We start from the raw sequence: 18,912 nt of genomic DNA on the forward strand, positions 1-18,912 counted from the left end.
TCTCTGCAGATCCTCTCAAGCTCTGTCAGTTTGAATGGGGAGCGTTGCTGCACACCTATTTTCAGATCACTCCAGAGATGTTCGATCAGGTTCACGTCCGGGCTCTCGCTGGGCCACTCAAGGACATTCAGAGACTTGTCCCGATGCCACTCCTGCGTTATCTTGGCTGTGTGCTTAGGGTTGTTGTCCTGTTGGAAGGTGAACCTTTTCCCCAGTCTGAGGTCCTGAGCCCTCTGGAGCAGGTTTTCATCAAGGATCTCTGTACTTTGCTCTGTTCATCTTTGCCTCAATCCTGACTAGTATCCCCGTCCCTGCAGCTGAAAAACATCCTGTTAAATCTTGGTTTCATCAGACCAGAGAATCTTGTTTCTCATGGTCTGAGAGTCAAAAGGCACCTACCTTTTGGCAAAATCCAAGTGGGCTGTCCTGTGCCTTTTACGGAGAAGTGGCTTCTGTCGGGCCCCTCTACCATAAAGGCCTGATTAGTGGACTGCTGCAGAAATGGTTGTCCTTCTGGAAGTTTCTCCCATCTCCACAGAGGAACTCTAGAGCTCTGTCTGAGGGACCATTGGACAATTCCTTCGACCTCATGGCTTGGTTTTTGCTCCGACATGCACCGTCAACTGTGGGATCTTATATAGACAGGTGTGTGCCTTTCCAAATCATGTCCAATCAATTGAATTTACCACAGGTGGACTCCAATCAAGTTGTAGAAACATCTCAAGGAGGATCAATGGAAACAGGATGCACCTGAGCTCAATTTTGAGTCTGATCGCAAAGGCTGAATACTTATGTAAATAAGGTATTTCTAAAAACCTGTTTACGCTTTGTCATTATGGGGTAGTGTGTGTAGATTGCTGAGGATTTGTATTCATTTAATCAATTTTAGAATAAGGCTGTAACGTAACAAAATGTGGAAAAAGTCAATGAGTACTGTATGCACGCTAAAAACAAAAGGTTCCTGGAGTATCCTTTAGAGGTTCTTCAAGTTGAAACTGTGGGGGAACCCCTATAAGTTCTTCGAATAACCATTTAAAGGGGCTCTTCAAAGAACCTTTTTAATGGATCCTTGAAGAACCTTTTGGGGTTAATTTGATGAACTGCCCCCCCTCCCCTATTATTAGTATTATTAATAATAATAATAATAATAATATGCATAACAATAACACCATATTTATTTTTCAGTGTTTATTGTTATTTTAGTGGCAAAGCAGAATAAAACCAATCTAAAGATGAGGTAAACTCCCAGCAGAGCCCCAAGTTCAATGGGTATATCCTCTGGCGTGTTGATGTTAATGTGTTGATGTTTTCTGTATCCATATCCAGAATGATTTTTCAGTGCATGGTGATCGAACAGGTTTCCTGTTAAATTCATCAGAGATGAAGTCTGTGAATCCACTTTTTTATTTTTATTATACAGATGATTAACAAAACATGCACGGCAGTATTCATACCTTGGTTTTTGTGGAAAATGTGAATGAACTGTTTTGATAATGGTTTTCATGCACATACCTTGTCCATAATGTAGAGGCCTATGGGATATTCATTGAAGAGGTAAGGGAGGAGGATGAGACATGTGATCTGCATAACATACCAATTGACATACCTTTGTGTGTGCCTCCTCGTCTTTGTATACTTGCAGAAAAGGATGCAAAAGTGAGCAGTTCAGTCGTCTGCACCCAATACATCTTGGCTTCAACATATTCTCATAGCCTACACATTCTTACCTCTTTGTTGATTTGATATCCATTGAATTTTGATTTGCACCAATATGAAAATATAGGTGGTATCACCATAAAACAATATCAATTTTCATCATACAAGGGACAAACCTTCCCTTTAAATTGAGACCTTTACATTTTTCAGTTAAGTGCCTGCACCTGCTGTCCTTTGAAATTCAAATCCAAACGTTTCAGTTGGGCAGTTAGGTTCCTGCAAGAACGCTGACCAACTAACGAGGTTCCTCAATGAATCTATTGGGGGCAATTTTCAGTGCTTAGAACCTTAAGGTTCTTCAAAGAACTTTGAGGATCTTAGAAAAACCCTTATTGAACCCCTAATTTGTAGAGTGTAGAGCAAGGACTGACCATCCAGATATCAAAATGATAGTTTTAACCATGGTTTGAGGCAATACAGTGTTTACATTTACTTTGTTTACAAACATTGGGGTAAAACAAGCTAATATTTTGGGTTCTGATGGGGTACGATAGTTGAACTAAGCTCATGGGGCATTAACAAGTTATATTCTTCAAGAATCAATGGGTCCATATCAATAATGTATAAGTCAGAAAATGTATGCACCAACTGTGGATTGCCCCTTTAATAATGAGTGCAGGTTGAGGTTACTATCTTGTTTTAGAATGTTAGTGCAGTCAAATCCTCCCCAGCCACACCTGTGAGCATTTGTTTTTCATCTGTGTTATTGTTTCTGCTTTGAGAGTGTGAGTCAGTCAGTCAAAGAGCCAGCCTCTCTCTGTTATGTGCCTCTAACATTTGAATAGAGTAGGATGGCATTGCATCAAGTGCACAACACATGGGTGGATGTATTCAGTAGTGTCCTGTTCCTGAGTACCACCTGGTCCTGAGTCATTGATCAAAGAGATCCACAGAGCTGTGAGCCCTGTAATTGGCTGTATAGCCATGTACACTGCACTACATGTGTCCCATGGGCACCAGGCTCATGACTCACTCGGCCCCTGGGAATGAGTTGTGCTGTTGGACTTGATTTGAAAGGTAAGTTCTTGTGTATTCTGCTCTTGATCAAAATGTTATGGCACAAACTGCATTGTATGAAATATTTCACCATACAGGCTATATTTCACCATAGACATTCAGTAATTTATCAAAGGATGTGAAATATTTGTTCATGTAACAATATGTTTTATAGCCAGTACTGTCGAAGGTCAGTACTTAATCCCCAGATTCATTGGCTTTTGTATGTTAGAGAGCCCATTGTTTTTATGGTCAAATCAATGATTGATTGAGTTGGTTTGTTTCCATTTGGATAGGCCTAAGATCCTTGACGAATGTGTCGTATGGAGCCCATGTGCACAATGTGAGATCAATTGAGCTCAAAGCATTAATGACCTAATCTGGTTGGAGCCTCAGGGTTCGTAGTGCATTAAAGTGTTAAGGGCCAGGAGCCCCGGAGTCGGCCGCCTGCTGCACGCCTCACCAGCCCAACTCTTTTTCTGCATTACAGAGTACTCAAGCGTGAAGTTGCACTTTATCAGTCAGAGATGAACACAAATCAATATCGGCACAACGAGGGATATGGAAATTCATTTGGAAGGGGTGTGTAAGAGCTAGGCTGCAGTAATAAATCAATTTATCATCTGACTGGGAGACAGCATTACTGGTGAGACAGACAGTGTGTGTGTGTGTGTGTGTGTGTGTGGGGGGGGACAGAGACAACGGCACAGGAAAACAGTTTGGCAGTTAGACAGACGGAGAGGCAGAGTAAATAGAGGGAGAGAAAGGTAGACCGAGTTAAAGGGAGAAAAAGAAAATAAATACTGGGAAAGACAGAAAAACAGAGTCTCCCTAATCAGTGCAGTGGAGCCAGGTGCGACACAAAAGTGTTGAGGCGCTCAGTACTCCAAGGGGGTCAGAGGGGTTGAAAAGTCAGTGTGCAGGGCCTGGCCCTCAGTCACTTGGAGTTTAGGAGTGACGTGATGCTGACAGCATACTGTCATGTTGCCGTCCTGACTGATATGATCCAACCATCCCCTCAGTTAGGGGACAGCCATGCACAGTCATGTCACAGGGCACTGCAGTGCCTTGCTCCAGCATCTCCGTTCAGTTGCTTTATAAGCCTTACCTTAGCTTATGAGAATGTGATGGTTTAATGATGTGTTCCGATAAGGTAGGCTACAGTGTACTTTACTCTTAACTGTTTTCATTTTTTGTCATGTATCTCACAAAATCAATCTCAGCATGGCTGCTGGGTGAAACGGGATGTTTACGCCAAATGTTCTCTCCAGTGTTGAATAACCTCTGTTTTCTTCTCCAGAATGTTGCTACAAATTATAGAGATGTCATGCCATTGCCTACTGCTCTAGCGTTCTGGCTACAAGACATGAGGAAAATAAATGACTGGACTATTTTAATAGAATAGCATTTCCATTTCCCCCTCCCATCCCTGCCTCTCATTGCTTCCCTGTTTTGGTTTTCCTGTACTGTATTGTCATGAAGGAGCATGATCATAAGCAGGATGAGTTTGAGTGATGTGTGGGAAGGCTTCTTTCATTGGTCATATACTGTGTATCTCACTCTTTCATGTGCTGCTCTCTGCTTACACATGCTTGATCTAGCTCGCATGTGTCTAGACTAGCGCTTTGTCAACCTCGTGTGTCTGTGTGTGCCCCCGTCTGTCTTTCTGTGCCCCCCCCGTCTGTCTTTCTGTGTGCCTGTCTATCTGTTTGTCCATCTGTGTGGTGTTTATAGTACAGTCCATTGCTGCGGTCTTTGTGCTGTTACTCACTAAATGAATCCTGTCTTGGTTTATTCTGCTGCAGTCTGACCTATTTCCTGCTTTATTATTTTGCAAATGAGGGAGAATTAAGCAATTAACCTCTGTGTGTTTGGAGCCACTTAATACATTAACTTTTTCCATTTGCATTTTGGCACTGTGATCCTACAATGAAATTACTTCATTTAGGTTCTATTTTACATATTTACATAGTATGAGTCCACTAATGATTCAATCTGGAGTATTCTCTTTTAGCACATTAACATTCACAGACGTGGGCTACTTATTGGAACATAATGTTAGAAGACACCCTCACAAACATCCATAACAATTATGCTTTTGTCTGTTTACTTGAAATTGGGAAAGAGGGGTGAGAATGACATGAGGTAAAGCTGTGTTCTGAAAACACCCAATCTGTTTTACTGGGAACGACTTATCTTACATTCTTGAATCTTTTTGAAAGAAAGGGTCCTATTTTGAAGATCCTTCTTGTTTTGTTACAGTACTTTGTAACAAAGGTCTTACAATCTCATAGCTACCAAGCTCCACAAATGTGTATGAAATTGTTTACATTCTTTCTCTTTCAGTAAAAGTTTTCACAGCTCTTTTGAGCGTTTTTAAGGTTTGTGTGTTCTTGTATTATCTGTTTCCTCCATCTTCTCCATTCTTGATCCTAGGTCCCCTTACAAAGAAACACAATGATGATTTAGGTGATAATGACGGGGCGGAGGATGAAGGTATTTTTTGATGCCAAACTGATTTGCATGACAAGGAACCCTCCAATTTTTCCTCTTTGATTTTTTTTTTTACATTTCTTGTCCTTTTTTGAAAGTGAAGATTTTTTTTCTCCGTAATTTTTGCTGGATGTGTTTTGTCTTTTTTGCTTGATGTTTTAAGAGTATGTTTAATGTCACACATCATTCCAGAGTACTTAATTGTTAATAATCTAACATAGGTTTTTGCTTGAATTCTTTTTACATTTTGTAAACAAATAAATACATGTTGCATCCCATCTAAAAGAGAGTAACTATTAACCCTTCAATTAAATCGTAACACCTTTTTGCATGATTTTTCACAACTCTTTTCCTTTTCCAAAATAAAATATACTATTCCAACCCTGGGGAATTTGATACCCTGATCAATCCTAACACATAAGTCACCTTCAGTTGTGTTATAAAAAAACTGTAAGTTTCCTATGCAACATGTATGGATGTTCCTGGATCGTTATGGGCAAAGACCTGTAACATATTGATCACAAATCCCTTCCTAACGAGGCCTCTTCATCACTATTTTACACAAATTCAAGTACATTATGGCACAGTTATGTAAACCTAGGAATCAAGGCCAAATGTTTAAATCAACAAATCTAAAACGGGCTTCTCACTGAAAAGTAACAGACTGAAGAAAGTACTCAAATAACCCCAAATTAAGTTATTCAAAGAGAAAGTGAGAAAGTGAACTTCCTACTTAATGACAGAACACAGTCTTAATAATGCACATCTCCTGTATAATCTGGTGAAATAAGCACCAATTACAGAAAAGGAAACTAGGAATGCGGCAGCTATCTTTGATCTGCAGCAACTTGCGATTTCCTGAGTACACACATCAAAAGATTAGAGACACAAATATACAGTGAAATCCCAGCCAGCCTCTCAAGTATTCACTTGATAAAGAATCCAGGCCAGACTAATAATCCTCTCTAAAACAGAAGACAATATGCTGCTAAAACCAACGCATTGAGATGTGTGAATGAAATGGCCCTAGGACCAATCGGTTTGATATCTCACTGGCGGTGCTCTTTTGACATTTAACCTATTGCCACAACAGAGATAACAACAACACACTGCCATGGAACCTCAATGTCATGGAATGTAAGATGTGCAGTTCTCTGTAGGTGCCACTCCACCTGTGGATTTGTAATGGATGGAAACTTTTGTCCTCAGGAGGATTGTGACAGGGACATTCTCTTTATACTGTAGCTTGTTAGCAAGGCCATCCAGATGTGGCATTGGATGGAGATCCAGTGCAGTGCTTTTACAGCTAGTCTTCTGTGATGTGAGCGCCTGTATAGGAATGCACCTGTCCTCACTTACCTCTGTACCTTACCTACAGCTAGGATTAGCCTAGCATGCCATGGTGTCCACGTAGGATGCATGACCGAACCCTATGATTAGTAGGCCCAGTTTAGAACAAATGGCTGAATTGCCATCTATTCTCAAAAGCCAGCACACACAATTCCCTGGCATCTATTCCTCATTGATGGAGGTTTAAAACGGTTTGACCTCTGTCAGAGAAGCCTGGAATCCCTCCAAAGGATTTAGAATGTGCACTTGCTTTTGCCACTCACAAAGATGAAGTGAACACAAGAACAAACAGCATAAAGGACTGTGAATGACGAATGATGTAATGGACATCCTGACAGACACTGTAGCCATAACCCTCTGTGACCAGATGTGTGTCACTTTAATCTGCTGTTGGCACCCACACAAGAGGCAGAGGGGGGCAACATATGCACTGTATGAATATTTCACTTTCACATGTACGCATGAACGCATGCATTGACATAGACAGACAAACAGACACGCAATCTTTCCAGTTAGTCTTCAGTCCTAGTTTTATTTGACATATTTAATCATTTACCTTGCTGTTATGTGTGTAACTATATGGAGAGATCAGGTATTACTCTCCTGTCTCAATGCTGCTCTAGTTTACACACTTGCGTGAATCCAGCTGCTCTTCTGTGATTCAATTAATTAATCAAAGTGAATGGAAGATGTTAGGATTCTGATGCGCAATTTATGAAAATAATTTAGATTTGCCCTCCGGATCGCTCTCTTTACAGTATCTCCCACTCTTTCCCTATTTCTCTCCCCCCTCTCTTTCCCTATTTCTCTCCCCCTCTCTTGTTCTCTCTGTACAGTATCTCCCACTCTTTCCCTATTTCTCTCCCCCCTCTCTTGTTCTCTCTGTACAGTATCTCCCACTCTTTCCCTATTTCTCTCCCCCCTCTCTTGTTCTCTCTGTACAGTATCTCCCACTCTTTCCCTATTTCTCTCCCCCTCTCTTGTTCTCTCTGTACAGTATCTCCCACTCTTTCCCTATTTCTCTCCCCCTCTCTTGTTCTCTCTTTACAGTATCTCCCACTCTTTCCCTATTTCTCTCCCCCTCTCTTGTTCTCTCTGTACAGTATCTCCCACTCTTTCCCTATTTCTCTCCCCCTCTCTTGTTCTCTCTGTACAGTATCTCCCACTCTTTCCCTATTTCTCTCCCCCTCTCTTGTTCTCTCTGTACAGTATCTCCCACTCTTTCCCTATTTCTCTCCCCCTCTCTTGTTCTCTCTGTACAGTATCTCCCACTCTTTCCCTATTTCTCTCCCCCACTCTTTCCCTATTTCTCTCCCCCTGTCTTGTTCTCTCTGTACAGTATCTCCCACTCTTTCCCTATTTCTCTCCCCCTCTCTTGTTCTCTCTGTACAGTATCTCCCACTCTTTCCCTAGTATCTCCCACTCTTTCCTATTTCCTCCCCCCACTTTCTCTCCCCCTCTCTTGTTCTCTCTGTACAGTATCTCCCACTCTTTCCCTATTTCTCTCCCCCACTCTTTCCCTATTTCTCTCCCCCTGTCTTGTTCTCTCTTTACAGTATCTCCCACTCTTTCCCTATTTCTCTCCCCCCTCTCTTGTTCTCTCTGTCTTTTACCAAAAACGTATGCTTTTGCACACACACACACACACACACACACACACACACACACACACACACACACACACACACACACACACACACACACACACACACACACACACACACACACACACACACACACACACACACACACACGCATGCACATGCACTCAGCAGCTGCTCAGTCCTAATCAATATTATAGAAGTTATGGATTGCCTACTGAAGACGTGAGGATTAGAGGTGCCCTGGCATTTTCTTCACGCTTTCACTGGAAATGTAAGAAAGAGAGCGAAGGAAAGAGAAAGACAGAGTGGGAGGAAGAAAATCAACTAAAAGAACAGAGATGGGCTTGCATTTTGCAAATACAGCCTCGTGTTTTGCCATAAAGGCATTGTGGAAGATGCCATCCTACTTTCTTTACTATTTAATTACTTTCCTTAGCTCTGAGACCTCCTGCAAGTGTCCCCAACACCAAACATCGATAAGATATTGAACATGAATGTGGATATTTTGCACCCAAGATGAAACGTCTGTCTCCTTTGTGGAATATAAAAGTAATCAGAAGCCTATTTTTTTGTATCCCTCCCTATCCCCCATTTAATTCAAACCCAGCGGCCAAACTAGATGTCCTCCCTCAAAGACGGCATCAATTGAGTTGATGTCATTATGCAAAGTTCAGTAAGCGTAACACTTTGTTAAAGGGAAACGTTGGATGTCTGAAATTGAATTAAAAACTTTTCTTGAAGAATGTTAATCATTAAAACATTTAGGTTCAATCGTGTTTATTAGATTCTACGTTACTGATAAAACTTGCCACCTGTGCCGCTTAAATTGAAATGTCCGTTTTAATCTCTACGCTTCTTTAATGCTGACAGTTTATTGGCCCCCCAAAAATAAGAGCCCATAAAATTTCCTGAAACAAAAAACAAGATTAATATGGAATTTTCAATCACCAGGAACATGTCATACTTGTCACGTATGAAATGAACGGTATCACGTGCAAAGCAGAAATTGTCTCAAAGCTAAGTCAATGTGTCCGAAATTATGAGAAAACTAAAGCGTCCACAATTTAGATTGCATCTCCAGCTGTCATTTTAATTTGTCCTTTAATCATTTCCTTCCCCTTGCAGACATCCGTGAAAGCGGTAGCCCCAAGCCAGTGATGGTATTTATCCATGGGGGATCCTACATGGAGGGCACTGGGAATATGTTTGACGGCAGCATCTTGGCAAGTTACGGCAATGTTATCGTCATCACAGTGAACTACCGGCTTGGAGTATTAGGTAAGGTTTTCCAGATTTTGTCCTTATCAATAATCCCCCACACTAGCTACCTATATATATATATCGGACAGTAGGCGCCCATCAATGCCTTTTCTTTGCCTTGGGGGGGACAGTGTGAAACAGAGTGAAACGGAGGTGCTATGTTTTCACCCTCAATGAGATTATGCTGTCATTTGTTTTCATGAATATCCTTATTCTCGCTTCATATGGTGATTTACCCCTCCTGAAAAGCATCAAGGCTTTAATGCACACAACTCTGTGGCAATATCCTCCTTTCACTCACACCAGCAGCAATATGTGTCAAAGAAAACCGAGCTTGGAGGCACAAGATTTAAGATGATAGTAAATATGGGGTATAATTATAACCATGAATACTTTATGACCAGCCCCCAGAATGAGCCCCAGCTTTTGTCCCCATAAAGCAACTATTTCCAAATTGATTTCTCTCCATAACAAGTCTTTATTTGTACAAATTATGAATATTAGAAAACGTGGTATGTCAGATGTTTTTATTGTGAACAATTTGGCAACAACTTGAATGCCTCCTGAATTTAAACTAGCAACGATAATAATTGGAATTTTAAAACATTAGGCCTGATTCCTCTGGACTGGTTTCATGTTGATAGTGTTCATGTGAAGATTTAAAAGCACCAGTTTTGGTGATGATCAGGTAAGTGGTGTGGCTGTGTTTTCACTAATGCTGGTTCTCCTGTCAAGCTAAGAGGCTGTGGTTTGGTGCTACAGGAAAAATGGGAGCATATTTAATCAGATGTATCTTTTTAGCATCACAAAGAGTCTTGTTGACATTTTCCTCAGTGTTTGTATTTACCCCTGTGGCGGTGGGGTAAGCGGATCAAACCACTCAGCTCTGCTGAATGAGATGAGCAGAGTAACGTTACAGGAGCAAAGCAGACGCTGTGTGATGTGGGACAAGCCTGCTCTCTGCTCATCTGACCAGCCAATCAAGGGCCTGTCTAACAAGGCCCAGAAGTGCCTTGGCCTCTGTGGCCCTTTTGTAGTCAGGACTGTGTGTGAATGTGCAATAGGAAGTAACAGAGGGGCCCTGTCATCGTGGCCCCTTCATCTCGTGTGTGTGTGTGTGTGTGTGTGTGTGTGTGTGTGTGTGTGTGTGTGTGTGTGTGTGTGTGTGTGTGTGTGTGTGTGTGTGTGTGTGTGTGTGTGTGTGTGTGTGTGTGTGTGTGTGGGAGACGAGGAAAGGCTATTTAACCAATGCTGCTACTCCTCCTAATTAACCTGACAATTAGAGGAGAGCAGAAAAGAGGACAAGAGAGAACGGGAGAAAGAGAGCGAGAGAGAGAAAGACTGGGAGAGAGAATGCTTTTCTCTCCCACTAATGATCCTGCCAACATTATTGCACCTTTTGGGTTCTTGGTATTTTTTTTTTCTTGCCACCTGATGATTTGTTTTTCTTTGTCAGGGAAGGCATGCAGAGTCATAAGGAGCCCGAAATATGCAGAGTGGCTGACGTGAGCTTTATTTATCGGTTTGGGTGTAGCGCGGGATGGATTTGGCCAGGGGCCGTTTCTCGGCCTGCCTCCGTGTGTGTGTGCAGATGTGTCAGGGTTTTGTAAGACGCCTTAATGGAATAATGGAACTCTGCTGTCAGCGCATCATTATCAGAATTGCTCTGAATTTATGGGCCGAATCATACTCATCATGGACTCCTGTATAAGACCACAGTCTGGCCGCGCTTCAACTCACATAAGACCTATTTAAAACACAGCCCTGCGCACTGTAGTGTTGGCGTGAACCTTATGGCCTCAACACGTTCTCTGGTCCAATCCATCGTTTAGCATCCTTTGAATTCCAGAATTGTAGAATCTCACAAATATGACCTTTTAGTAGTTAAAGCCAAGGCTAATAAAGGAGTTAATAACATGTCTTAAATCAAGATGGCTTTAATTGTGCTTAATGACTCCCTGTATCAGAACCCAGCTGGCCTTGAAAGCATCTGTTGATCTCCCAACAGTAGGTAGAGCAACAGAGGAAAGTGATCTACCACCGCTGTCTGGGCATTAGCCAGGTAAACAGCCCAGGTTCCACTGCTCCTCCTATGCTAGGCCTGAGCACGCAGCGTGTCAGCGTGATATTGCACCAGGCAGGGCTCCGGGAGCAGATGCAGCCAGCCATGTTCTTCCCATTGTTTACCCTTTCAACCATCTTCACCGCTGCCTTTTGTTCTTGCTGAAATAATTGGTTCTGCAGTTTTTTTTATTTAATCATTGCGTGTGGCCCAGTGTTGAGGATTATTGTTTTTCATGCTTATTTATTTATTCTCCCTGAAACAAATACCGCAGATAATTTGTTTCATTAGTCTGCGTCTCTTTCCTTTCTGTTGCTTCACGGCTGGCCTGCCCATTGGCCCGACTAACATGTTAGCTGCTGGGCTTGCCTGAGGATCTTTAAGAGGGACATGGAAAGTGTCTGACCCCATTTCTATTAGCAATGCGTCTTGGGAGATGCCTAATTTGAGTATGTTTATTAATATGCGTTTAGCGGTTCTTCAGGATTGCCCTTTCTCTACAAATGCTACATGTATACAGTGTCTTCTATCTTGAGTGGATATTATATACTATTGTACAGTGGCAGTTAGTGCTGTTTAAGATGAGGGAGGACGATTTGTTTTCATGAGCATGGCCATATTTCTATTACAGCATATTGGGTGACAGTCAACGTATGAATCGTAACCTCTTATCATATCATCATTCTGAACCGTAGTAACCTCCTTGCATCTACAAAAAACCCAGCCTTACTTATGATTCAGTACTACACAAATTGCTTTAATTATTTATTTACTAGCTAACTAAATGATAACACAGGATAAACATACACACTTAATACATTAGAAACAGGTCCCTAGCTACTGACACAATATGGCGGTTTGTTACAAAGGAGATGGAGAGAGAGAGAGACAGAGACAATTAACGTTGGTACATTTTAGGAACTACTCTCACAGTAATCATATACTTTGCACACGAACCGCCACCCGTTTGGAGTAAGAAGTCATACATTTATTTACGTGTGAATGCTTTCATTCGCAATTTATCTCTGTCGGAACCAGGCCTTCTTAGGAAGGGTGGCAGGCCTTTCCGCAGCACGCTTGTAAGGCTCTAATTGTCCCAAAGGGTCCCCCCAATCTTCTACTGTTGTTCACTCTGGAAGATGCTCCTTGGAAGATAGGCTAGCCAGCCGTGTCGACAGTTCCTATTGGTGATGAGAGTAGTAGAATACAGTGATTAGAGAAGAGTAGTAGAATAGGATGGTTTGAAGAGTAGTAGAATGGTTCGACTTAAATGACCTTTTCTAGATACTTTACTTAAGACAGCTAATCAGCCGTACCAGTGATTGTCCGGGAGGTGACGTTATTGTCTCTACCTTGTGTTGAGATTTCAGAGTTCGAACCACTTTGGACGTGAGCTGCAGCTCAACTCCTCTCTGGTCTGATATGGTAATTCTTAACCCATCATTTTATACAGTTCTTCAAAAGGGGCGTTTTGTGAGGCTGACACACTCAAGGGGGCGGTGACTACTTACTTGTACAAAGTTATAGAAACAATTTACTCTTATAGTTTCACATCCTGCTCTTAACAAAAACACTTTCATAATGTTTGATATTTCATACACAATGTAAAGCATGGAAACTTCGTACATATAGTTGTTATACTTTCCTGTGGGTGAGAGAGGGTCTGGTTGAAATCATCCATTGCCATGCTGATCTGACCTATTTGGATCCTCACAGGACAGTCATGACACTAGCCAATGAATGAAAGTTTATAACGTAGGTGCACACAGGTTGAGAGACAAATTTGAGGTGACAGACAGTGACAAATGGCCAGGCAGTGACATTCAATACCGCCTTGCACGCTCTTGCCTGCATCTAGCTTATATAGAATGTAATCATTAGTCCAACAGTTGCAAACAAGAGTTTCTATTGGACAAATTCAAGTATGTTTATCCACGTTTTGTTCCGTTTGCGAAACATTTTCCAACAGTATCGGTGGAATGAATACACCGCTGATCACACGTAAACACACAGCCATGTTATATTCCTTCTCACATCTATATGCTCTACTCCTCTCACCTCGTCCCATCGCTTGTGGACTTCAATGCAAAATTCATCAGTTGTACAGTATATGACTAGGTAGAAAAACCTTTCCAAGCAAAACCACTACACACAGCCTACATCGTTATCACCATATTAGCTAAAGTAACATTAGCTAAAGTAACATCAGCTAAAGTAACATTAGTCAACATAGCTAATAAACTAAAAAAACAGTGTTTATTTTCATCAAACTTAACATGTGTAAATATTTGTATGAACAAGACATGTGACTAACAGAAATGGAATAATGTGTCCCTGGACAAAGTGGGGGTCAAAATCAAAAGTAACAGTCAGTATCTGGTGTGGCCACCAGCCGCATTAAGAACTGCAGCGCATCTCCTACTCATGGACTGCACCAGATTTGCCCGTTCTTGCTGTGAGATGTTACCCCACTCTTCCACCAAGGCACCTGCAAGTTCCCGGACATTTCTTGGGGAGAATGGCCCTAGCCCTCACCCTCCAATCCAACAGGTCCCATACGTGCTCAATGGGATTGAGATCCGGGATCTTCACTGGCCATGGCAGAACACTGACATTCCTGTCTTGCAGGAAATCACGCACAGAATGAGCAGTATGGCTGGTGGCATTGTCATGCTGGAGGGTCATGTCAGGATGAGCCTGCAGGAAGGGTACCACATGAGGGAGGAGGATGTCTTCCCTGTAACACACAGCATTGAGATTGCCTGCAATGACAACAAGCTCAGTCCGATGATGCTTTGACACACCGCCCCCAGACCATGACGGACCCTCCCCTCCAAATTGATCTCGCTCCAGAGTACAGGCATCGGTGTTACGCTCATTCCTTTGAATTCCCCTGGTGAGACAAAACCACGACTCGTCAGTGAAGAGCACTATTTGCCAGTCCTGTATGGTCCAGCGACGGTGGGTTTGTGCCCATAGGCAACGTGGTTGCCGGTGATGTCTGGTGAGGACCTGCCTTACAACAGGCCTACAAGCCCTTAGTCCAGCCTCTCTAAGCCTATTGCGGTCAGTCTGAGCACTGATGGAGGGATTGTGCGTTCCTGGTATAACTCGGGCAGTTGTTGTTGCCATCCTGTACCTGTCCCGTATGTGTGATGTTCGAATGTACCGATCCTGTGCAGGTGTTGTTACACATGGTCTGCCACTACGAGGACAATCAGCTGTCCGTCCTGTCTTACGCGTCTCACAGTACGGACATTGCAATGTATTGCCCTGGCCACATCTGCAGTCCTTATGCCTCCTTGCAGCATGCCTAAGGAACGTTCACACAGATGAACAGGGATCCTGGGCATCTTTCTTTTAGTGCTTTTCAGAGTCAGTAGAAAGGCCTCTTTAGTGTCCTATGTTTTCATAACTGTGACCTTAATTGCCTACTGTCTGTAAGCTGTTAGTGTCTTAACAACCGTTCCACAGGTGCATGTTCATTAATTATTTATGGTTCATTGAACAAGCATGGGAAACAGTGTTTAAACCCTTTACAATGAAGATCTGTGAAGTTATTTGGATTTTTATGAATTATCTTTGAAAGACAGGTTCCTGACAAAGGGACGTTTCTTTTTTTGCTGAGTTTAGAACTAGCGAGTTAGTAAACCCACTACAATCATGCAGTAATGTTACAGTGTACAGTCAGTAAGCAGTTACACTGTCAGCCCTGGTGACAATAATTAATGAAACCAAAAGCTTACCTTGACTTGGAGAGTTCCAGTGTTGTGTTGGATAATCATAGCCAGGTAGCTAACATAGCATCCCCCTGTTTGGCCAGGGTGTTTCAGTAGGCTAAACTATGTAGCTGTATTTGCTAGCTAAGTAAGTGAAACTGAAAGTGAGAAAAAAATGACAATTTCTCTCTATATAAATTTCTCTCTTGCTTCTTCATTTTGGAATAAATTAATTTGTTCAAAACTGTTCAACGATTGTCTTTCTCTCTCTTTCTCTCTCTTACTCACCAAGCTTATGCTTTTAGTACTAGTTGATTTATCTGATCCTTTGATCGTGTGGACAACATGTCACTTTATGCTGCAAGAGCTCTGATAGGTTGGAGAACGTCCTCTGGAAGGTGTCATAATTACTGTGTAAGTCTATGGAAGGGGGTGAGAACCATTAGCCTCCTAGGTCTTGTATTGAGGTCAATGTACCCAGAGGAGTATGGAAGCTAGGTGTCCTCCGGCTACACCCTTGTGCTGTAGACCTTCTTTGCAAAATAGTGTGTTTTAATCAATTATTTGGTGACATGATTATATTTAGTATAGTTTAATCTAAAAAGGATAACTTTTTAAATATTTTACCTTTAAAAAAAAAATGAAATTCACTGAGGAGGATGGTCCTCCCCTTCCTCCTCTGAGGAGCCTCCACTGATTGTATAACATGTAAAAGTGCAGATTGATGTTTATTGTCATGAGGCTTGTCCTGGAGGTTGGAACTGAGCCATCCCCCCCCCTAGATAGGACAGCTGCAAAGTCAAAATTGGGTATATTGTAAAAGTTAATGAAAACAAAAATGTGATTTTTGGTCTTAATTTAAGGTTAGGGTTTGACCTTAGGGTTAGCAGTGTGGTTAGCGTTAGGTTTAAGATCTGCTCTTATGACTTTGTGGCCGTGCCAATTAGAGACAACTCTGCAGAGCTGTCTCCAGAACAAGATTCATGATGAAAAACGCTAACCTGCTAGATAAGTAACCTACACACACATCTGAACTGGTCATGTTAGGTAATCCCAATAGTCAGTTGTGGTCTGCGAATTGTTCCCAGGTGACTTGACGCTTTGGTGGAGGGAAAGAGAGGCTGTGGCTGAAGTACACGGGCATGTGCCACCAGCAGGGCTGTGGGGGCTGTGGCCTCAGTGTTCTGGTGACACAATGGATATTAGTGGTGTCTGGTAGAGCGCAGCAGATGTCCATGTAAGCATGCTTAGTGGCTGGTCTTTCTGTCCTCGACCCCCCCCCCCCCCCCCGCCCCACAGGCTCACTAGCCAGACCCTCTTAGAACCATGTTCTCCTAATATAAGTACATAGTTTGGCACAAGCTCTGCCTCAGGAAGACATAGTCAGAACCAAGAAACCACTCAGGATGTGATGTTTCCTCGTACACGGGGATGACACACAGGGATGAGTGTGGCTTTGTTCCTCTTTGTCACTCCACTGTCGTAATCCTCTGTGGATCTCACCGGGCCTGATGTTTGTATTGGTCTGATTTCACTAGGAGGTTATCTGACTGAAGGCTCCCAGCTAACTGTACTGCCCCCCTACCACTTTTATTTACTGTGTCTCGACTCCTGGGGAAATTGCATTGTGACTCCATCTCATGTGAAGCTGCCACAATTTACGGCCAAAGCCCCTGAAGTTATTTTGCCGATGGCTGCGGGGGTTTCTGTCAAGCTGACCACCCTCATCCGGTCCAGCCGCGGCATTTATTTTGCTTGCAGATAGGAGATACTGTGAGGAGCTGACGTGCAGGAGGGCAACAACAGATGGATCGATGCGGACTGACACATCTATCTTTACCACAGCGTGAAGGATAAGCTTGCCTTGCTCCTGGGCATTTCTGTGGAAACCAACCAGTGTGGATGATCAAGGTGCTTGCTGGGCTGAGTGCGGGGAGCAGGGCAGCACGGTGCGGGGCTGCAGTCTGGGCTCCGGGAAAACAGATGGATATGTTTAACAACTTGGAAACGAGGCGTATTGGAGGACCGTGTAGCTCAAGAAGGCACCCTGTTCACACGTACACATGCAGAAGTAAAGTGGGAAAGCAAACCTTTCTCTGTGCCAGTGTCATTTTTTTACAGGCACTAACCATCCTCCCTAGCTGTAATCCCTCCTCAACATTTGATCCAGTGTATTTTGCAGTTGAATTATTCATTTCTCCTGCAGTAATTTAACACAGCCCAGAGGTGTCTTTCTCTTTGTTATAGCAAAAGCTATTCTTTTATTCTGCCTTGCTTGAATAAACCCCACTCTCCTGTCAACTCTTGGCTCGAGGAAAAGCGTCTGTCTGCCCCAGCTGCCATGGCCCGGGATGCTGATTGGTTGGCTGGGTGCTGTAACTTGTGTCATATTTTTAGAGGCGAGTGAGAGGGCTGCTGCTGATGCAGGTCAGCGTTTTCCATTTGGTCCTCTCTTACAGCAGATAATAAGTGAGGATGAAGAATATCTGACATTTACCGTGTCGTAATCATGCCATGATGCTCTCCCCCTGCTTGTGAAATGGACACTTATCTGTGAAGATGCTCAGGGGAGGTTTGACCAATGGTGGCATCTCACAGTTTAATCTCATGAGTGCAGGTAACGTCATATTCCCTCTGTTTCTGTCAGTTTCATGAATCTTATACATTACCTAACCTGTTCATAACCAATATACTTTTTCTTTTTCACCTTTGTGCGCCAAGCTCCTTGAAAAAACAAGTAAGATTCTGTGCTTGTAACCACCCCTTATACTCATCCTGGCTATACACTGAGTTCATAAACAGAGAGTTAGAAATGAGACTAGAGTAAGCTCACATTGGTGGAGAAATATCGGTCAGAGGATTTTTCTTTAGCCCCAGGCCCGATTTGTCTGTGCTCTAACTCTTTGCCTTGACTCTGCTGGCCTTGATTATTGAGGATTAAGATTACCAGAACCTCGCTGGAATTTATCTTGGGCCTGGTGACCTGCAGGCATCCAGCCCCACACCTCCTAGTTTCATTTATTGGTAGGTTTTATCCGAGATCCAGCGCTGTAAATTGTCCAAAATGTGGTTACTTAGAGGTGAATCTGTGCCCCAGAAGATTTATATCTTCAACCACAAGCGTGAGGCTGGGGCAGGAGCTAGCGTAGCTACTTACTATGGTTTGGTTAAACCTGCTATGCTTCAGCCAATGTGGACAAAACACTGTCATGTCCTTTACAATAGACCATGCTTTCCAAAGGACATGAGCAGATAGACATATTCATCATAAACTAATTTGTGATCTCTCTAAGTTACATGTTGAGATCAACAACCATATGGTTACAAATGACAAATAAATTTATGATGATGATGAGATTTCACTAGTTCTTACTAGCAGACATCAGACATGCACTGTCTGTTCACTGGGGTTTACATGACATTGTTAATAGTTTTATAGTCTTTTGGGGGCCCTAAGTGAGATTTGGTTGGTTAGTTTATTTTCTGCAGGGCACAGAGAAAATGTTAGTGTGTTAAAGCAAGTTTTCTGCAATTCCACACATTTTGGCCATGGGACGGAGAGAATTTTTCATTTTACAGCTAATTTCCTGTAATTCCCCCCCAAAAATACATGGGATGGAGAGACATTTTTGCAGTTTTAAATACATTTTCTGCAATTCTACACTGACTTAATAATATGGTTAATATGGTATCTGAGTGAGAATGACTAACT

At 42.6% G+C, this 18,912-nt stretch overlaps 1 protein-coding gene across 1 annotated transcript in view; it reads left to right on the plus strand.

Moving 5' to 3' along the window:
• The window catches only part of LOC135564247 (neuroligin-1-like), a 72,634-nt gene extending 56,193 nt beyond the window's left edge, over positions 1–16,441 (plus strand). The window contains exons 2-4 of the mRNA XM_065008510.1: positions 5,149–5,208; positions 9,285–9,437; positions 16,311–16,441. Coding sequence (XP_064864582.1) covers positions 5,149–5,208; positions 9,285–9,437; positions 16,311–16,441 — 344 coding nt within the window. The remainder of the gene's footprint in view (positions 1–5,148; positions 5,209–9,284; positions 9,438–16,310) is intronic.
• The last annotated feature ends 2,471 nt before the right edge of the window (positions 16,442–18,912 follow it).

This window comes from Oncorhynchus nerka, linkage group LG24, assembly GCF_034236695.1.
Source record: "Oncorhynchus nerka isolate Pitt River linkage group LG24, Oner_Uvic_2.0, whole genome shotgun sequence".
Taxonomy (NCBI): Eukaryota; Metazoa; Chordata; class Actinopteri; order Salmoniformes; family Salmonidae; genus Oncorhynchus; species Oncorhynchus nerka.